Source organism: Anthonomus grandis, chromosome 2 (genome assembly GCF_022605725.1).
Source record: "Anthonomus grandis grandis chromosome 2, icAntGran1.3, whole genome shotgun sequence".
In the NCBI taxonomy this organism is placed as follows: Eukaryota; Metazoa; Arthropoda; class Insecta; order Coleoptera; family Curculionidae; genus Anthonomus; species Anthonomus grandis.
Genome location: NC_065547.1, coordinates 21,279,950 through 21,294,088, shown reverse-complemented (window position 1 = coordinate 21,294,088; position 14,139 = coordinate 21,279,950). Strand labels below are relative to the sequence as shown.

Below are 14,139 nucleotides of genomic sequence, written 5' to 3'. Positions count from 1 at the left end.
TTTAGAAAATGCAATATACCCTTCCATCATTCAGTCTATGGAACATGGTGCTATATTATTGAATGAAAATATTATACATTTTCAGCAGGATGGAGCTCCCGCACACTACGGTAGTTCGAGAATGGCTTGATGAAAATTTTCGAGAAAAGTGGATTGGCAGACGTGGTGCAATCGAATGGCCTGCACGATCTCCGGACCTAACCCCACTAGACTTTTTTCTATGGGGCTACTTAAAAAGCAAAGTTTATAAAACCCCACCTGAGAGTATTGAGAATTTAAAAAATATAATATTTCAAGAATGCAGAGAAATTAGCGGGCAGACCCTTGCCAATGTTCGTAAGGAGTTTGAAAATAGGCTTTTTTATTGTTTTGCTAATATCGGCGCGCATTTTGAACATTTAATAAAATAAATTTGTTAAACTAATTAAATTTTTCTACCCTACCGATTTACACTTTAATTGCTTCTTGGTCAATCAATTTTTTTTTTTTACAACAATTGATAGCATAATGAATGCCCTTTAAAATAATGTATCACACCATGGGGTAGCCATTTGACATACCAAAGTTTGGCGTAAATAAAATATTCATTATTTCTAGACATTTTCGCTAACTATTTGCTTACACATTTAACGATTTCATTTTTTTTGGTACCGTTGAATAGAGAATTTTACGCTCCTTACTATGATGTATCACACGATGGGGGTTCCCATTTGACATATTAAAGTGAGGTTAGCTGGAGGTGAGGAGTTGATTGACAGAACTTCAGTAAATGCATAATTAAACGTCCCCCTGTATATATTATTTGACGTGTTTATTTTTTTGTTTTTTTTTTTTACGATTTTTTAATTAATTTTAAGTTATGGTGGATCGTTTTGAAATGAAAGCACTGTATAATTGAGCCCCATGATATTGTGAATTAAATTATTGTCTATAGTCTCCTAATTGATCCGTCGTACCTAACCAGTTTACCACAGGTCAATAGCTGTGAAAAAACCAATGCGGCTCTCTGGTTTCAAAAAATTAATGTCGCTGGGGTTATTTGGCCCTAGCGCGCGTGATTTCTGGGCAGTCTTTGGTAACATGATCAGTTTAATCCTTCTGTCAACATCACCGACATTCTGGATTTTCCGCAATTCCTATGGTGTAGAGATGGTATCCTAAATGCCAGTGTCCTATTGAAATATGATTTTTACACCCTTATTGTTTATAAGTGTATAAACTTACAATTCTAAATGTGTGTGTGTGGTAGATTATATGCCTTTTAAAATGATGCATCACACTATAGGATAGCGATTGAACATACCAATAAAATATTTATTATTACCAGATTATTACTTATTTGAGCTCACTATTCCCTGGTACGTCAACCGATTGAATTTTTGTTGGCATATTTTTTTAACACCATTTGATATATTAAAAGTGAGGTTAGCTGAAAGTGAGGAAGTAATTGACAGAACTTATATCTAAATTGACGTGATTTTTCTAAAGAACTTATTAAGGGTGGTTTATTCTAAAATGAAAGCACTGTATAGATGAAGACTTGCTATTTGGTAGAGATATTTTCATAAAGTCTTTATAACATCAAAATCTTTAACTTTTTATTTATTTATAGATGCTATTACTAATGATGCTTACTTTGAAAATTCAACAGAAGGTAATGAATAAACTTGCTTATAAAACTTTTTTTTAATGAAGTTTTAATTTTTGTAGACGATGTAACTTTGAAGCTTTATGTAAATGATATGACCAACGAAGGTATTTCAAAGACCCTAAATTATAATTATATCGATACATCTTGTTTAATTTTAAGCGACCTCTAAAGATTTAGTAGTTAATCCTGCGCCAACTTTTGAGGACGAAGACATCAAAGGTATATAAAATATAAACTTACCCTAATATTAAGTATCTTTATATTACACTTTATCAATTAAAATTATTAAAATTGTTATAGATGAAAATATTATTGCTAAATGTTTACTTTTTTCATCTATAGTAAATACTTCTTATCTGTTTTTAGTACTACAATGCTATTAATTATACTATGATGGAAGGTAACAAAAATATAAGTGTATATTTGATATATTTAAAGCAAAGGTTAACAAAATTCAATATTTAATTTACCAATAGAGAAACTAGTATTAAACTAGTTGTAACTTTAGTGTAATCTATACTAAAGTTATGATATAATGTGAAAAGATTTATTGATAAGTAATTCTTAATTACACTTGTCGCTGCGCTGTTAATTCTTGACTCTAATTATCTATTACAAGCATCTTATTCATCTAAATCCTACGTTTAAAAAATATTGTATTTTAATTAAATGACAAATATATGAGAAAAATATTCACTTGCATGAATATTACTTAAATAATACTTATACATCATACTATGTTAAATTAAGTATGTATTAGCAGCGTCCACAGCATTATGCTGATGCCGACTTTTTCTGAAATGTACCAGACTTCTATTGTAGCATTGGCCTGTGATGGAATATGACTCCGTCCGATTGAGAGGTCTGATATTATACCTAAATAAATAATGATAAAAGCCCCTTTCTTATTTGAAAAGCTGGTAGCTACTTTACAAAAAAATTCTTCTCATTGTGTCTTCGATCAATTGTTGTCAATTGTCTTGTTTGCGTGGATAGGTGAAGTCCTTTTTGAGAGAGAGGTATATCAAGGGTGTTTCAATAAGAGCACAAGATTTGAGTGTTCCATAAAAAATAGTTTTCTGTGGCAAAGTCTCGAAATAATTATTGATTTAGAACTGTGACTTTAGTTAACCCCACAGCCAGAAGTCTAAAGGCGTTAAATTGCACGAGGGTGGAGGCTAATTGTGGTCACCAAAATCATGCAAGATCATTAATGTTGGCTAGTGATATGACATGTAGCACCGCCATATCGTCAAGATCAATATCACATATCAAGATCAAGAGCTTCCATATGAAGCATGGATAAACATGGATCCCATCACTAAAAATAACTTTGTATTCAAAATCAGCAGGATGCTCAAGAGTCCAATTGGCAAATTCTCTTTGATGTTCATGATATGCTGTCAGAAGTTGTTGAATTAGTTCAATTTTGTTGGGATGCAGTTCTAAATCTTTAGTAAGGATCGACTGAAAAGAGCCTCTTGATATGTCCGATTCTTATGCCCAAATACAAACTGACGTCTCTGGCCTTTGTGTCACACTCTTGTAAACTACCGTGATGTTTTACTTTGTATCATATGTTTCACATCACTAACCGAACCAGTAAATGAATTACAAACATTATTTCGATCAAGCATTGGACGCTCTTTATGACGAGTGGCAATTAAACTTTTACCATTTTGATAATAATTTTTGTTTGTATTGTTCTCCCGTGTAACGTTCCATGTTTAATAACTCCAATTTATAGTTCAACTTTTGATCTGTCGCGTCATAATAACGTGACATTATGAATGTGTATCGCGCAATTCAAATCTTGCGTTCCTATTGAAACAATCTTCATATATATATACATGTATATACATTTTGTTGGAAGATTACAACACTTGTATACATTACACTGGAATAAGGGTGGATTGGGTAGGTAACATTTTTATAGTCTTCCACGATAGTCTGTTTCTATACTCTGGTACTTTCGATGTATGTTGGACTTAGAGCTTGGAGCATATAAATGAATTAATGACAACTACTAATTAGAGTACAATCTGCCTTCACATTTACTAGTAACAAGCGGTTGCTCAAAAAGATAAATAAACTAAAGGTTTTGTACAGTCTATGGAACTTCTCTACAAAAGAGATTATTGTTTTTGGAATTTCAAACACCATCAAATTCCCTTAGTAAAATTGCGTTCTTCACTATTGCCAAAGTTTTTTGTATCGATATTATGATATTAGTTTTCCCAGTATAGAATTTGCGGTATCAGAGATTCATTAGAGAATACTGTAACGATCTTAATCGCGGCGAATATTTCGGATAGCAAATATATGTTCGGGAAACATTTCGGGAAAACAAGCGGCGGCTATAACTTAACTCTCGCCTTTTCCAGTCAAGGAGTTACGGTTGACAAAACAAAGGTCGTGAGTATCATCTATTGATCAGTTCCCAAAAGAAACATGACCTACGCAGATTCTTGGGATTATGCACTTACTGCGTATATCGCAAAACCATTCGCAGTCCCAAAACTCTCAGAAAGCTTCTGATCATCTAAAGGAGGCCATAAACGCACCTATCCTGAACTCCGACTCAGGAAAATTTGTACTGGACACCGACGCTAGCACGTGGTCATAGGAGCCGTGCTATCTTAAATTCAGGATGACCAAGAAGAAAAAGTAAATCTTAGTAGTTCTAAGCCAGAGCGTAACTCTTGCGTAATCCGCCCGAGGGCTGCCAGCGAAACGATAGCTAAACGACAGAGCACTTCTACAAGTACCTCTATAGAAGGAAGTTCTGCTGCGAACTGACCACGGCTTTTAAATGGATCTTTCAGCTTAAAAATCTGTAGGATTAACTGGCAAAAGGGACAGACGTGCTAGAGGAGTTTGACTTCAACGCTGAACCGCGAGCAGGGTGAATTGATGCAAATTCAGATCAAGAAAACCATGTTTAGAGGACTGCACATCGACTGCAAAATCGACATACCTAAGCGTACGTGGAAAGTTAGCGAATATTCCGAAACAGCTCATCCATAATATATAAGGAGCCCTCGCCGCTAAGAGGCTAGTTCATGTCTAACTATTGACCCAACTTTTAAATCAAAATAAATACTAGAAATAAATAAACTGTTAGTGAGCCTTTCTAGTAATCTTAAGTCATTGTTTTTAGCGTGTTACAAGTGTGTAATAAGTCGTAAGTTTTTTCGAAGGTTCTTTGTATGACGATTCGTATGTATGATTATGGTTAAAGTTCGCTATCAGAACATTTTTTGCTTCAGTCGTAATTTTTCTGGGCGCAGTCGGAAGATCATTTAAAGATTTCAGATTTCTGACAAAAATTCTAACGTAATCTTAGTGCAAGATTTGAACTTGCAATCTTAGGTTATGTGTGCTCTTAACAATTAAGCTAACCTAGTGAACAAGATTATTGTGTTGTGAACTTTTGACTCTCGCTACATAAAAGACCAGACAACTAATCATAAGGCACATATTTTTAAGTAGATTTGGTTAGTGTTTTACTTTTTAATTTGCAGAGTTTACTTATTTACCAGCTTTGCCTAAACTTAAAATATGGTATATTAATATAATTATTTTATTTTTTAGTAATTTTAACAACAGGAAACTACAGGGATTATCCAAGTAAAGGTAAATAAAGTTCTGAAAATTTCTTCAATATTAACGGCGATAATTTCCTAATCTTTAGGATTTAATGCTAGCAAAGTTTACCTTCATCATAATATTAGTCAAGGTGATTTAATTTCTACATTCTTTTAGGTTTCTACATTTCTACATTTTTTTAGTAGTAACGGCAATAAGCAATTCCGATGTAAATATAACTGCTAAAGGTGACAAAAAAATATAAATCTACCCTAGAGTATAACATTAATTATATCTTTTAGTGGATTATATAATCAAAGCTTCTTTAGATAACAACTTAATGATACAGGGTAAGCAAATGTGCAGTTTTATTTTGTTTTAAATGTTATTTGCTTCTTTTGGCAGATGGTACAACCAGAGCTATTATAATAGAGAATATATTGGAAGAAGGTAAGTTTTATATTAAATAATGTTTAAACAACGGATAGATAGCAGCAAGATTCTACAAGATCCCATCATCTTTTTAATCAAATCTATGTTTTAGTCTAAAATTAAAAGCAAAATAGTTTTTTGATTGAATCTTTTTGACTAATTGAAAGTTAATCTTGTAAAGGTAATATTTCATCTTTTTGACGAGGTCATAACTTGCCTACTAAGTTATTATTTTATGCAAGTAAAATAAGATATTTATGAGAGGTTATATGTGTAATATTTAAATAAGATTTTACGCATTTTTATTGAAAATATAAATTCTTTCTTTTGTATATCTCACGTATAAATATCTAAAACATAATGCACACAACGAGTTATAGATTAAGCTAAATGTACAAACACCGAAATTAAATAGTTTTTCGTTTTATGGTCACGAACTTTTGAGCGTAATGCTTTGTGATCGTAACATAAATAATTTTTCCTCAAATATCTCTTCTTTTATCACTCTTCAAGTATCACTACCAACCTTTAACTTTTAAATTGAAGCAAAAGAAAGTAAGCATTAAGAGTTAAAGGATAAAAAGGTAGTTTTTTTCAGGATTAAAAAAAATTGAAACAATTAAGTTCTTTCGATCAAAGCGGTAATTTATAAGGAGTAAATGTGTGAATTTTTGATTTATTTTTTTCGAAAAAGTGTAAGTTCCGTATTATCAAATCTGCTCTTGTTACACGTATGTAGGTACATCTGCCGAAAATATTAGTAGAACTTATAACTGAAAGGTTTTAGCAGAACATGTTACAGGCATGCGGGCTACACTCCATATCCATGCATCATCACTTATCGGCGATTAGAAAATATTATTTCAATTAAATTGATAAAGACAATTAGCTATTATCGATAGAATTTCAGCTTAAGTAGTCAATTATGCGCTCCTCGCTACGAAAAACCAAACATTTAATTTTATTTATTTTTTAATATATTGAAAAATATTACGTGATTCTTTTTATTCTAATAATTTACCCATATATAAAATATTATCTTTTAAGTAATTTTTAAGAACATTTTTATCAGAACTTTCAAACTCTTCCTACACACACTACGAAAATAGATAAAATTATAGTTTCCAAAAGAAACCTTAAAATATTGAAAAATGAAACTTACTAACAAAATCTGCATTTTTAATAATAGTATTATTAAAATAGAGTATTACCTCCACGTGCCTGAATGATTAGCTGCATTGTTCTTGGTATGCCTAAAATCAAGTAACAAATATCTTCTTAAGAAATATGTTCCCATTTCTCTAAAAGAGCGTAAAAAAATCGCTTAAAATTAAACGAGCAGGAACACGACTTCGTAGTCTGTAGTTGCCCAAGGCTGTCTTAAACATGCTAATTGGATTCTGGACTTAACGCTGGCCATTCCAAAACAGGTATGTCTACATCGTTTAGTTATTTTTAAGTAATCCTCGCGGTATGATGCCTGGAGTTATGCACTAGCATAACATTATTTGTAATAAAATCTATATAAAGAGCAACAAAATTTTTTATAATTTCAATAACCTGAGAGGAGTTAAGGGGTCTTTTGGAATGATGTACAACTCTGCGGGTGTCTGTAGAGAAATTCCAACCCACACCATAACTCCCTACGATGCCGTCTAAGAAGCTCTCGACCTGTCGCAGGTCTATGACTAGCAAAATTGTCTTCACCAAGTCTTCTTCTAACATTGGTGTTAGTCTGTAAGATAATAAATGCATCATCATGGGTGTTAATCCTTTGTTGAGAGCCAGTTTTATGTCATTTAGTGTAACTTCCAGTTTACAAAATTTATATATGAATACGGTACACGGTGATTTAGATAAGGGATAATAACGTTGGAAAACATAAGGCTCACTTCTATTGTCTTTAATCAACGCAACCATAGCTGCGATCGATTCAGAACTAACAGCAAGCATTTTTAGCTCATATGAACGTAGCAAAACTTTTGCTACGTTTATATGAGTATTGAATACAGCAAAATTTTATTAAGCACCTGTCAAATTTCTTCATTCAAAAACGTCTGTTCAACTATGTAGTTTTGAATGATAAAATTATGGAATTTTTATTTTACCCAGTTCTTTCTTGTTCAAATAAACAGAAAAACAGTTAGAGTTTACTTAAAATATATTATTCTTTTGCATTTAAGTTATTAGAATAACATATCATAAAACATTAAAAAAAATTATATATAAAATGTTAAGTGTTCCGTTTTTTATACAGGAGAGTGTATATTTTTTTAAAGTACCCTTTTGCTGATGTTTACATCTTGTCCAAAAGTAAAAGTTAAACATAAGCTAAATTATCCTTTATGAAAAATTGGTAACTGTAATAGCTACTACTATTTTACTGTAATTTATATTAATACTAATAATATCACCCAAGGTAAAAATGCTATAAATGTGTTTTAATTGTAAAAAAAATTATATATTTTAACTGCATATTTTCTTCTTAGTAACTACGCAAAACGATATGGATGATCCTGTGTTAGAAAAAGGTACAAGTAAAATTCCTTGTATGCTGTATTAAAAAAATATATAATAATATTTAGCTTCCACCACTACTGAAGTTTATATAGAAGATAAGACTATAGATGAGAGCGCCCAAGGTATATAAACGGAGTATTTTTTTTACATAATTAAAAGAAATACAAAATTTTATAACTTTTTTTTTAATATATAGACAGCTCTACTATAGGAGAACATTCGGGTAATAACGCTTTCTTATAACGTATGCATAAAAATGTACATTCTTTGCTTCTTCTCTTCTCAGAGGATGTCATTACACAAGAGATTCTGGACAATCGAATGTTAGATAAAGGTAAATATCAAATTAAAATGCCATATAATACATCATTAAATTTAAATAATATTTAGTCGTCACCACTACCAAAGTCTTTCTAGAAGTGAAAACCCAAGGTAAAACTACAAAATCTATTTTTTTAAAATCTGGTTCTTTTGATGCATTTATGTTTAGAAACAATGACACAAATGAAATTAGATGATTTAGACGATAATATTGTTCGTGCAGGTAATATAAAACTATATTTTGTAAAATAAGCTGTAATAAGAATTCTTTTAGTCAATGTCAGTATGAATGATTATTTAAATGAGAATACGATCGTCCAAGGTAAAATTAAAATATTTAAATGATGTAACCAACAATTCTTTCTGACTGATTCAACTAACAATTCTAGCTGTCGAAACGGAAATGCACTTTACAGATGGTACTACAAAGGCTTCTAATGTGAAAGATGTAATAAATCAAGGTAAGAACAATGAATGTGGATAATTACAGAATTGGGAATTCGATTGTTATGCATAGAAAGGTGCTTAAAAGCCAAATAAACGGCAAAGTGCACAAAATGCACGCATGAATTTTGTGCACTCTGCTATTCGCCTGCGACGTCATTGTTTTTTCAGTACGACGTTAGTAAGTCTGACTTTGATGGGGGCTGCTTCACGTAAAAGTTCACGTAAAATTTAAAAAAAAATTTAAAAACTACTTTTATAATTCAGGGGTTACATACTGTATAATCCACATCATCATCTCCGAATGTTTATTATGCTGTATACTAAATAATGAAAATTAAAGAAATATAAAAATAAATTTAAAAATCTTAAGACTAAACTTATCAAAATTGTATCTAATAAGACGGTTAGAAAAAAAATTTGTTAGAAATTCTTTTACCATAACCGCATTATGAATAGAAAAGCTGTCTTGTTGAAAATAGACCGATGCTAGGTCTAAGTGAGAGGGATTTGAATGATGAAAGAACGTGATTTTCAGCAACTCATCTCAAACTTTAAATTCTTGAGGATCCTGAATACGGAACTGAAAACTTCTGTGCTTAGTTTCTCGAGCACAAAATAAAATAACAGAAGGATTATATTTCTCATATAATGGAAAAGAAGAGTCATCTGAAAATAGAATATTTCCTAAAAGAAAATCCATACTGTGTCACCAGTCTTTGGCAAATATCTCCTGAGTCTTGGAACAAATCCAATTGGAAGACAATCTTGAAGACCAAAGGATCCCTGAACATTCAAAACTACATTTAAAATTATTCTTTCACAAGGAATCGGTCTATATTAACAAAACCTAACGTCCTTAGTTATTGGCATCAAGGTCAGGAACTAAGTGTTGTCATCAGAGCCATCATGCTTAGATTACAGACCCATCCGGTTTGATATTGCTATCGGTAACAGACCCATAGTTGAGTACAGGAACGTCAGAAGTACTGACTGGGCCGAATATAAATCAATCCTACAGAAGAACTTCCCTATTATCGATCATACAGAAGAACTATCCTGTGACAAAACTATAAAGAAACATGATAAGCCAAATTACATGGCTGATAAAGTGTCTAAAGCTATGTAACAGCATATCATGAAAAGTGTCTACTGAAGGTGATTCGGGACAATCGCGGCACACCTTGGTGGAACAACAATCTTAATAGAATGCGGTCTGAAGTACGCAAACTCCAGTAATAATAAAACAAGTAACAGCTGAGAGCCATATTGTAGGGCGTTAACCGACTATAATAAGAAGATAAGATTATACATAAAGGTAAAACGGATTCATGGAGAACGTTCTGCGAGGACGTCTCGCAGTGCAAGGATTTCTAGTAGTGCTTTCAAGGGAACGTAAACAGGAGCTTGGGTCGATAAAACGCCTCGATGGCACTTTCACACAAACCAGACGAAAGGCGCTTGAAGTTCTGGCACAAACACACTTCCCCGGGTCCGAATTGCTTCATCACTTTGGGAAAACGCTGAGTCACAACCACGGCGACCATCCAAAGAAAACTGGCTTTTTACCAGAAATAATTTAATTTCACCTAGTGCGGATAAAGGTGCTATTAAATCATTTTAGTCCTTTAAATCACCAGGAGGGAACGAAATCTATCCAGCACTTCTTTAAGTTAAGCTGGATTTACTTTTACCCCACCTCTTAGCGCTACTTAGAGCAAGTCTAGCATGGAGGTACATACAATGTGCTGGAACGCCACTAACGTAACATAAATACCGAAAGCCGGACGACCAATTGTCGAGACATTTTCGCTTGACATTCGTTCTGTTGAAGACCCTGGAGAAAGGCTCGCTCAATGTCCACCAACACGCATCTCAGGTAGGTAAATCAGCAGACTTAGCTTTTAACAATATTGGAACGAGCATCAGTAACTCGCTGAAACAAAAGGAACGGACAGTGGCAATGTTCTTAGACCTAGAACCAGCCTTTAATAAGCCTTCAATAAGGCACTGCCACGCTCACTCTATGAATCGACAGCAGCAAGAAGAGTCAGCTCTCTTATCTGCAACTGAATCAAAGCCATGCTAAGTGACAGAAGAATAACGACCACCTTACAGGGTGAACGTGTGCACTTTAGAGCGCGAGGTTGCCTGCAGGGAGGGGCACTATCTCTTCTCCTGTAATCGCTACTCGTTAACGACCTGTTGGCCATAATTCGACTATGGGAGGTCCAAGCTTACGCAGATGATCTGGTGCTCCTGTTAAAAGGAAAAAGTAAGAAAGCAATCTTAATAGCAATACAAGAACGCTGAATATAATTCCTAATGGTGCGAGAAGGAGGAAATATCTAATAATTTGCATAAAATGGTAATAGTGCCATTCACCAGAAAACGGAACATGGGCGAACTGAAACCGCCAATCCTAAGAGGATAGAACTGTGGCAGGATGTGCGGCTAATCCTGAGGAGTGACTGCAAAATAGATGCGGTGGTTATACAGGCAGGTCATCAGATCTACGATATCCTACGGCTCTGTGGTGTGGTGGAGCAAAGCAACACAACAACTGGTCAAAACAAAAGTTAAGTCTTTATTTGTGGGGAATCTTTAAGGTGGCCTTTGCCTGGGTTGATTTTGTTTTATAATTGGTGAGATTGTGGTTGGTGCAATTTTGGGTTTCTGGAAAGTATATTTAAAAATGTTCATAATAGCGAACAAAAGCATCTTTGAGACTACTAGGTTTTTTAAGATAAATGTTATTTCTTAAATTACAACTCGAATCCAGCAATTAATGTGTTTAAAGCTGATTTATTATAGTGTTGGATTTGACAAATTTTTGTAAAGCTGAATGGAAGATGTCATTACTAATACGTTGAATAACAAATAACTTTCACCTATTTCCAAATTCATTTAAATTTTCGTTTTTATAGCGACAGATTCTAATTAACTCTTGTATCAAACAATCAATAAACGAACAGAAAAACATTGGATTAAGTAATTTTTTTATTTATCTCAAATGACTAATTCTACCATTTTCTTACCATTATTTTGCCTTCTCCGCAAAGTTTTTCGTGAATAAATTTAAAATTATATTTATTTAACATAGTACCATTTAACAATCTATAACTATTAATTCGATCAGCACATCTTAAAATAAATTCATTAAGATTATTAGCATCGCCATCAAAAGATTTAATATTACGAGATTTAAAAATATCAAATTCGTACTTAGGCATTGTTAAGTTATTTGATGTACTATGTTTTGAATTATCAACATGAAGTAGGCTATTTAAAACCTTGTCTGTAGAAGCTTTTATTTCAACGATAAATTTATTGATTTAAAATTAACTTAAGCAAAATAAATATTTTCCTTATGTATAAAAAAGAAAAAAATTAGAGTTAAAGTGACCTAAAAGTTAAGTATGTTAACAAAAGAGTTTTAAAACTAAATTTGCATGTTCAATAAAAAAAGCTAAAACTAAAACGGTATGTTTGATATACAGATCTAAGATTATCCCTACAGAAGTCTTTAAGCAAAGGGTTCAAAAAGGGTCCGAAAGGAAAAACTTGATACTTACCGAGTTTTATGGATTCCCAGTTTTTTCCTTTCTTGCTTTTGAGTTGCATGGTTCGTTCTCTAGCCCGATCAAGAGTTCTGGATAGTGCTGAAGAGTTAAGATATCCAGTGGACAGAAATGTTCACCGCATTATTCTATCGACTGCGCCAAATATGTTTAGTGACCGCAACAACTTCTTTTTAAACAATATATTTATTTCTAAAAAAGTACGTTATTCGATGGATTTTAACAGTAGTCAGTGTTGAGTATATTTACGCGCTGTTTCGTTCTGTGCCTTGAATTGTGGTGTTTTTTTTAATTTGTTAACGTAGATGCAAAGGAAAACACTTCATAATATTTTCCATCTCATCACTGGACATTTATCAGATATAAACGACGGTTTTGTTTGCGTTGAGGCTGATTTTTAAAGAGAAATAGTTATGTACAACATCTTAACATACAATCCTTTGCTAGATATATATATTATATACAGGGTGTTCATTTGAAAACTTCCCACCACGGATTTATCGAAAACCACTGTTTAAAAAAAAAAACGCCAAAATACGTGAAAGGTTTGTCAAGGGGGACAACTTTCTAACCTAAAATTACTTCACCCTCTGCCCCCCAGGGTCATCCCCTTAAAAATTTTAAATGGCAAGGGGTATCGAGTAATAGCTTGTTTAAAAGGTCTTTCGAAGTCTTTTATTTTGACGTTTGATTTTTTTTAAATCGGTCAATTCGTTTTCGAGAAAGTTAGAAAAATCTTTATTTATCTTAATTTGTTCAGATAGAAAACAAAAACATGAAAATATCAGTTTTTATTTCAATAAGTGTTCAAAATGTTGCCCGTTAGGGTTTGCCAAATGTCATTTTGGAATAAATCCTAATACTTCATTACGCAAAATTGTTGCTGCCACTGGTATTTCATTAGGCTCTGTTCACACAGTTACCAAACTTCATAAATTTCATCCATTCAAAATGAAAATATTCCAAGAGTTAACCGAAGCCGATTTCGATAGGCGAGTTGAGTTTTGTGAAAAAATGACTGAAGCGATTAATGATAATACTATTCATGTAAAGAATATCTGCTTCAGCGATGAATGCACATTTTATCTAAATGGATTTGTTAATAAGCATAACTGTAGATATTGGAGCAATGAAAATCCTCATGCATTTGGAGAAGGGCATACCCAGTACCCTCAAAAAATTAATGTATGGGCAGGCATTTTAAGAAATAAAGTAATTAGGCCATTATTTATTAATGGAAATTTAAATGGAGACATTTATTTGGATATGTTGGAAAATATAATCCGCTTAGCACTGAATCCATTGAAAACCAAATCGATGATGATGGAAACCTTATACTTGATGAGGCTGAAATATATTTCCAGCAAGACGCGAGCGCTTCTTCTCACTATGTTCTTCCCGTTCGGCAATGGCTAGATGACGAGTTTCCAGATAAATGGATAGGACGAAGGGGGCCTATAGAATGGCCTGCTAGATCTCCTGATATAACGCCGTTAGACTTTTTTCTATGGGGTCATTTGAAATCTATTGTATTCCTGACTCCCCAACCTGAAAGTTTGGATGAACTTCGTCAACGCATCATCAACAGCTGCCATGATATCC

General features: G+C 33.0%; 1 protein-coding gene across 1 annotated transcript in view; it reads left to right on the top strand.

Annotated features, from left to right (window-relative positions):
* Nucleotides 1-9,052, top strand: part of LOC126750124 (uncharacterized) — a 72,074-nt gene extending 63,022 nt beyond the window's left edge. The window contains exons 20-36 of the mRNA XM_050459631.1: nt 1,613-1,654; nt 1,711-1,755; nt 1,811-1,870; nt 5,246-5,281; nt 5,346-5,390; nt 5,443-5,487; nt 5,542-5,589; nt 5,645-5,689; nt 8,161-8,202; nt 8,257-8,313; nt 8,388-8,414; nt 8,478-8,525; nt 8,582-8,623; nt 8,682-8,735; nt 8,787-8,834; nt 8,902-8,973; nt 9,030-9,052. Coding sequence (XP_050315588.1) covers nt 1,613-1,654; nt 1,711-1,755; nt 1,811-1,870; nt 5,246-5,281; nt 5,346-5,390; nt 5,443-5,487; nt 5,542-5,589; nt 5,645-5,689; nt 8,161-8,202; nt 8,257-8,313; nt 8,388-8,414; nt 8,478-8,525; nt 8,582-8,623; nt 8,682-8,735; nt 8,787-8,834; nt 8,902-8,973; nt 9,030-9,052 — 779 coding nt within the window. The remainder of the gene's footprint in view (nt 1-1,612; nt 1,655-1,710; nt 1,756-1,810; nt 1,871-5,245; nt 5,282-5,345; nt 5,391-5,442; nt 5,488-5,541; nt 5,590-5,644; nt 5,690-8,160; nt 8,203-8,256; nt 8,314-8,387; nt 8,415-8,477; nt 8,526-8,581; nt 8,624-8,681; nt 8,736-8,786; nt 8,835-8,901; nt 8,974-9,029) is intronic.
* The last annotated feature ends 5,087 nt before the right edge of the window (nt 9,053-14,139 follow it).